At 34.7% G+C, this 7823-nt stretch overlaps 1 protein-coding gene across 7 annotated transcripts in view; it reads left to right on the plus strand.

Moving 5' to 3' along the window:
* The window catches only part of LOC134349553 (LIM and senescent cell antigen-like-containing domain protein 1), a 116266-nt gene extending 109093 nt beyond the window's left edge, over positions 1 to 7173 (plus strand). For 4 of the 7 annotated variants that reach the window (XM_063054054.1, XM_063054055.1, XM_063054052.1 and 1 more), the window contains exons 7-11: positions 511 to 603; positions 1452 to 1500; positions 2861 to 2936; positions 3127 to 3304; positions 4925 to 7173. In XM_063054054.1, coding sequence (XP_062910124.1) covers positions 511 to 603; positions 1452 to 1500; positions 2861 to 2936; positions 3127 to 3274 — 366 coding nt within the window. In that variant the 3' untranslated portion in view covers positions 3275 to 3304; positions 4925 to 7173. The remainder of the gene's footprint in view (positions 1 to 510; positions 604 to 1451; positions 1501 to 2860; positions 2937 to 3126; positions 3305 to 4924) is intronic. The other 3 variants (XM_063054053.1, XM_063054050.1, XM_063054056.1) reach the window with 2 other exon arrangements.
* The last annotated feature ends 650 nt before the right edge of the window (positions 7174 to 7823 follow it).

Below are 7823 nucleotides of genomic sequence, written 5' to 3' on the forward strand. Positions count from 1 at the left end.
GATTGCAGAAGTGAGTGCTGCTTTCTCATTATTCTCGAGAAATTAAATAAAATTGCAAAAACAAAAGTGAAACTTTGAAAATAATTTTATTTTTTTGTTAGTGTAACTTGGAACATGAATTTAAGGTTAAAATCTGAAAAGGCCGATCAATTTGGCTATTCTATACTCTTATAATACTGTTTCCCCATCCTAAAACAATTAAGAAATTTTGCCTTTACCTTTCTTTTATTGTTTATTTTTACAAGAATTGTGTTTTTTTAATGGAGGTCTGTAAAGTATGAAAAGTTATGAAGTTCAAAGTAAAATATATTATCAGAGTAAATACATGTCCCCACATACAACTCAGATCTGTTTTCTGCAAATTGTAAGAAAGAATGATATGATTCAATGTACAACATATAGCTTTGGTTATATCTTGCACTGATTAACTGCTGTGAAGTTTGCTTTGCTGGTTTATTTGTGGAAGGAAGGATCACTTAACAAATTGAACATGTTACAATCTATTTACAGCATTTTGTATGCGCCAAGTGTGAGAAACCATTTTTGGGTCACCGTCACTATGAAAGGAAGGGATTGGCTTATTGTGAGACACACTATAATCAGGTAAAACAGCATTATTCTGTCATTTAATTTAATTTAATTTAATAGCAATTTAATTTTTGTTTTACCCAAACATGACAATTTTGGTATGAGTTTTACATTTAAACATTAAATGCTTATAAACACAGAATCAAAAACACTTACTGATGGCCAGTTTTTTTAATGTTTCAGTATCCACTATAGTTTTGATTTTAGCCAGTCAGCATTTATAAGGAAAGGAAGGTTTGCATTTTGAACCTTTCTAGGATCAGGATTACTATTCCTTTTTAAGTAAGCATGAGATTAGCTACTATTAAATGGTCAATGCCTCTTACAGTTATTATTTTATTTTAATTATTTAATGTTTTTGCTTTTAAGTGCTTTTGATTCAAATTTTAAATCATTCAAGTAAGTTTAACTGTCTCAGACTGTCAGGGCACTAGAAGGGCAGGATTTGGAACGCATCAATGGAGACCTACTTGCCCCTCAGCCTGCTTTGCCTCTCCTGACATCTGCTGAATGAGTGGTTGTGATGAGGGAGGTCAGCTTATTCTAGCCACTGCATCCTGCAAACAGTGTACAGTAGTCTAATATTCAAGATACTGAGAGTCCACTACAAAGGATACCATTTGAATTTTTTGCCTCAGTTTAACATACATAAAGAATAACACCAACAGTGCAACAAAGTGACATCTGAGAAATGGGTTTGAACTTGCATTGATGATGTGGAGTCAAGAACGTTGCATCTTGAGCCCCATTCATTTCTTTGAAATAATTAATTTGAAAAGATAGCCGAGAGCATTGTTCTTGTCTTAAATTTTGTTATCTTTTGATGTAAATGTACTTTGAACATCTTGCAATTATTTTTTCAGCTTTTTGGTGATGTATGCTACCACTGTAATCGTGTGATTGAAGGTGATGGTAAGTTTCACAATGCTTTTTAGTTATTCAAATATTTATGATTGTATTTATGTAAGAAAAGCATAGAATTGCTTTTCTGTTTGCTATTCTGATATAGCTTCAGTAAAATGGTACCTACAAAAAAGTGCTTTCCTGAGTTTTAAAATTAAATCAAGATATTCAAATACTGTGTACAACATAAATTAGTCATGGAACACTACAACACAGAAATGGGCCCTTTGGTCATCTAGTCCATGCCGAATTATTAATCTACTAACTTCCATCGACCTCCACCTGGGCCATAGGCCTACCATCCATGTACCTATCCGAATTTCTCTTAACTGTTGAAATCAAACCCACATCCACCACTTCTGTTGGCAGCTCGTTTTACAATCCCACCACCCTCTGAGTGGAGAAATTCCCCTCATGTTCCCTTTAAACATTTTACATTTCACCCTTAACCCATGACCTCTATTTGTAGTCTCGCCCAACCTCAGTGGAAAAAGCCTGCTTGCATTTACCCCATCTATGCCCTTCATAATTTTGTGTACTTCTGTCAAATCTCCCCTCATTCTACTATGCTCTGGAATAAAGTCCAAAACTATTCAATCTTTCCCTTTAACTCAGGTCCTCAAGTCCTGGCAACATGCTTGTAAATTTCCTGTGCATTCTTTCAGTCTTATTTGTATATTTCCAGTAGGTAGGTGACCAAAACTTTACACAGTTCTCAAATAAGGTCTCACCAATGTCATATACAATTTCAGCATAACCATCCATCTCCTGTACTCAGTACTTTGATTTGTGAAGGCCAATGTGCCAAAAAGCTTTCTTTACAACACTATCTACCTATGGTGCTACCTCCAAGGAATTATGGATCTATATTCCCAAATCCCTCTGTCCTACCGCATTCCTCAGTTCCCTGTTGCCCAGTGTGTAGACCCTACCCTGATTTGTCCTCCTAAAGTGCAACACCTCACTCATGTTTGCATTAAATTCTATCTGCTGTTTTTTCAAAATCTATTTTTCTAGCTGCTCCATATCCCACTGCAGGTTTTGATAGTCTTCCTCACTGTCCACTACACCCCCAATTTTGGTGTCATCCACAAATTTGCTGATTCAGTTTACCACATTATCATACAGATTGTTGATATAGATGACAGACAACAAGAGACCCAGCACTGATCCCTGCTTTTTTCTCCAGAAACCCAATCATCTATCCCTGAAAGTTGGGATGTTGTACTATTCTCCGAATTACTTCTTTCCATATTAAATGATAAAACATTGTTTAACCCAAAATATATTCTATTTCTAATCAGCCAAATTATAAATTCTAGTAAGTTAACTGTATAATTTACTCTTTTTTTTCTTCCTTCCTGTACAGTTGTATCTGCTTTGAATAAAGCTTGGTGTGTTAACTGTTTTGCCTGTTCAACCTGCAACACCAAGCTGACACTCAAGTAAGTACTTTTATACTGGTTACTCTAGAAATGTTTTCAAAATGTTTTTAAATGTTTAATATCAGCCTCTTTCTGAGATTCATTTCTGAATCAATTCGAGTTTTTTTCCTACGTGATTCTATATTTTCATTGTTCACACATTACAATCTCTCTCTTCTGTCCTTTCCTATCCATTCTCTGTATGCTGAAGAGACAAATTTGTTGAAATTGATCTGAAACCAGTCTGTAAACACTGTTACGAACAATTGCCTGAAGAGTTAAAACGCCGACTTGCTAAACGGGAAAGGGATGCAAAAGAAAAACAGAAAAAGAAAAAAATGATGGATATCTGCCTGTAAGGAATGTCTGTCTCTTTTCTTCTGTCTTTGGTTAGTATCTTTAATTTCCAACTGTCTTGTGTTTCTGTCATCATTTTTGTGCTGTTGTCTCCTTTCATTTTCTTTGTATTGTACTTCTGTAATATTGCCTGTCTTTTTCCCTGCTTCAGTCTATCTGCTGCCGGAACAATCATCTATATCTCTGTTGGCTATACTAATTCTCTCCTGGCTTCCAACCTCCATTGAACTTGGTCACCAGTTTGTTGCCAGTGCTTTGCCTCTAGACCTTACTTGTGCATCATCTCTCTGCTTGCTGAACCACATTAGCTTCCAGTTCATCAAAACCCATCTCAACTCATCAAATTAATTTTTGTATCTCTTCAGTTCTGACCTACATCAAATACCAATATTTGATATTCTGTCCATAGGCTCTGGCATTCCATTCCTCAAACACTCTATATACTTAAAATCACTTTTAAAACTTGAATTTTGGTTACCTGCCCTAAATATCTTTCTGTACCTTTACAAGTCCTGTCCAATAATATTCCAGTGAACTATCTCAAGACATCAGTATTTATATCAATTTGAAACTTGCTTTTATTTAAAACCTTTTTAAAGTCAACACTTCAGTACTTCTGGTCATCATTCCACCAACTGCATCCATACTAGCTTCTGCAACAATGTTACGTACTTCGCACTTTTGAAGAACGTATAGCAGGTGCACATGGATGAACTTTAAAATTGAGTTTGACAAGCCATGAACAAAAGTGGGGTGCCTATACCGTGCTTGTAATCATTTTTCTCCTTTTCTCCTTCAATGCCATCAGTTTTTACTGATTACAATAGTCTAAAGCAACTATAAACATTTTCTAATTCAAAAACTACATGTTATTTGCCTGATGTTATATTAATCACAATTTTGTCACTGCTTTTCTTTTAATGTAAAAAAAAATCGATACATGATTTAGAAGCTGCCACATCGATCTGATCTCTAAACCACATTCCATGGTACATGCTGAGACAATACAGAACTAATGGAATATTGGGACTGTGCAAGAGGCTGAGCACCAGCAAAGGCAGAGAACTTCACCCGACTGTTTATATAACTGATCAACTATCTTTTATTTGCATAGGAACTAAATCAATGTTACCATGATTATCTTTTATCACATTGATGAACATTTCATGTGCTTTTTTGCAATGGGTTCTTTTGTATGGAATCATAGTTGTAGAAGATTACAGCAGGGAAACAGGTCATTCAGCCCATCTAGTACATACCAAACTATTACTCTGCCTAATCCCATTGACCTGCACCCGGACCATAGCTCTCCTTACCCCTTCCCCATGTGCTTAAACAAATTCCTCTTAAATAATGAAATCAAAACCACATCCACCATTTCCACTGGCAGCCCATTCCACCCTCTGAGTGAAGAAGTTCCTCTTAAATATTTCATTTGTCATTCTTAACCTATGACCTTTCATTCTAGTTTCACCCAACCTCACTGGAAAAAAGACTGCTTGCAATTTACCCTTTCTATACCCCTCATCATTTTGACCTGTTATTGGATTAATTCAAAATGTCCAAAATTGCATTTATTACAATTTCACTTAAAACCTAAGATTGGATAAAAAGAGCAAAAATATTAAACTTTGTTAATTTTTGTTTCATAGAAACAAGTTTGTGGAGTTTGATATGAAGCCTGTTTGTAAGAAATGTTATGAAAAATTTCCTCTGGAGCTGAAGAAAAGACTGAAGAAGCTGGCTGAAAGTGCTGGACGGAAATAAGGAAGCAAAAGATTAACAGTTAATTTTCATTATTTTCAAATTCAAATTTTATTTTTAAAAACAGTAAAACTCAGATAATCCACTTATGGATTACTCCAAAATCTTGATGGTTCAGTGTTTGGCTCACAGGGATCCTGGTCTCTCTGCTCCCTTTTAAAATCATTAGTGCTTTATTTCCTGTACTCCCTTTAAACTCACTGGCTTCCTTGAATATTTATTAGTCCTACTGTAGCATCTTAAAAATAAATTAGAAATTTTGGAGTAGTAACAGGAATCCTGTCCAGTGGTCCAAAGAATCTGCTAGTTCAGTCCTACTGAGGTCCCAAATGTGCAGGATTAAGAAATTTTACTGTATATTGTGACCAGTTATTAGATTAATATCCTAAATTCAAATTATTTAAATGTAAAAGTTATCATGGAAGATCTGCTTTGATTTTAACTTTGCAGAGTCATATCTATTTGTTCAATTTACTTCTTCAATAAAAGTAATCCATATTTGAAGGTTGCTCCCAAATCGCCTTGTGATACCACCCAAGTACAACCAGACTGGTTAATTTAAATGGTCTATTTACGTATTATATTAATCCCTGATTCTGAAGCAATTACAATGTTACAGCTACATGCTCCCTCCTACATCTGTTTTGCTACTGGTGAGACTTGAGTTTACTGAATATACTGGAAAAACCTGAATCTCACTACTCTGACGTAAAAATTACACAATGTTGTCATCTCTATAAGTAGTGAATTGGATTGTTTTTCTAAAATGGTACTACATAACTGTGTTTTCTAAATGTTTGGTACATGCTTTAAGCCTCCATTTGCATGGCCAGTAAATGAAAATACAAAAAAAATTTACAGCAGAGGGAATTAATATTTGATCTGTTCATTCATGAAACAAGGCTTATGATTTGGCAAATCAAAATGTCTAGATGCAATTTAAAATGCTTTGATTTGCAGAATGTAACGATATCTATTTACTTAATATATTTTCACGCTGTGCTTACATTACATCAAATCAACGCTTCTTTCAATCCACGAAAGTAAATGAATTTATTGACTTATAGACATGAGATGCAAATTAAAGAAAGGCACAGTGAACATTCTTTCATTGTGTACTCTGCTAGATACATGAGTTGATATCTTTCAAAAAATATTCTAATCTTCACTATTTTTATGCAGTTTTGTAATCAATTTAAGGAATCAGTTACAAGCCAATGAATCATTGTGAAATAACTGGAAAATATGCATGAATGCTTGTAGTCAGAAACGACGACCAACTTCAAAACGTATGGATTATCCATTTGGTAAAATTTTATTTTGAAAACTGCTATGATAAAGTAAAACAACACCTAAATATTTAAAGATGTTGATTACGTCAATTGTCGTGTAATGGCTTCCTTGTATATTCTGACTTGTTTCTCACATATGTTAATATAAGATGCTGTAACAACATCTGCAGTACTCATTAATTAGTTCTGTTTGCATGTTTTAAAATTGTACAATTTATTGCTTTTCTTAACATATTTAGCATGATAAATACTATAATATAACTCCTAAGAATAAATCCAATCGTTTCCGTACATGTACTTGAAAGCAAAACTGATCAACTTACTACACTTATGTTTTTACTGCTTTGTGGGAAGTATATTAAACTGTCCACGTAAATGTAACTGCTGAAAGAAAGTGGACTGTTAGATATACAGAACATTTGTTCTTGTGCCTCACAAATGGAAGTGCTTTAAAGCATATTAGATACAAAACCTTGTACTATTTTATAAAGTTTAATGCAAGTACCAAAACTACTGGATATGCTATCAGTATGTAGCAACTTCCTTCTGTTTTTTATTCAGTTGAACGTATTAATTGTAATAATTGCTGGTGCTACATAATGGGATGCAGTAAAATTGGAAAATAAATTCATCTCAATAATTAGTTTTCTAACTGCTGACATGAAATAGTTATATCATAAAACATCATCAGAGCATTAATTCCTTGAAAACTAAGGATATTTGTCCAGTTGAGTGTTTGGGGAAGTGTATACTGAATTTATTTTCTCATTGAAGAATGTATTTTTTGTGTATCACCATGCAGTATCCTAGTATTCAGTATTATGTAATAAAATATATATTGTGAGTTGTTGCACTTGGTCATATTTACTACTTTGTATTTTGTTCGTTTTAAAATATTCTTCAAAATTAGCATTAAAATAGAGATGAAACGACAGATGCTGGAATCTGAAGCAAAGACAGATTGAGCTGCTACAGGAACTCATCAGGTCAGGCAGCAATTGCAGAGAGAGATGGACAGTTGCCGATGTGGGTCAAGATACTCATCTGGATTGAAACATCAACTGTCCCTATCCTACAGATGCTGCCTGATCCGATGAGCTCCTCCAGCAAGCTCGTTTTATGTGTAAGCATTACTGCAATATAGCAGAAGCTTTTCCAAGAGTTGTAAATTGATGAGAAGTGTTCATAACTTGTTTCTCGTTGTCAATATTTATGTTGGATCTTTCATATTCACTGGGATTTTACCACCACCGTCATCAAGAGCACAATCCCTAGACTTACTAATTAAGGTAAAAGAAGAGCAGACATCCCACCTCTCCCGGAAGTTCCAGGAGTCTCCCGCATATGAATAGTGGCTCCCTGATGCCTGCAAATTATATACAATATCACGGAAATAATTTTCTTGAGAGCGAGCGAGTGAGAGAAAGCAAGAGAGAGACCGAGAGTGCGAGAGAAAGCAAGCAAGAGAGCACGCGAGCGAGAGAAAGCAAGCGAG

This window comes from Mobula hypostoma, chromosome 7 (assembly GCF_963921235.1).
Source record: "Mobula hypostoma chromosome 7, sMobHyp1.1, whole genome shotgun sequence".
Classification (NCBI taxonomy): Eukaryota; Metazoa; Chordata; class Chondrichthyes; order Myliobatiformes; family Myliobatidae; genus Mobula; species Mobula hypostoma.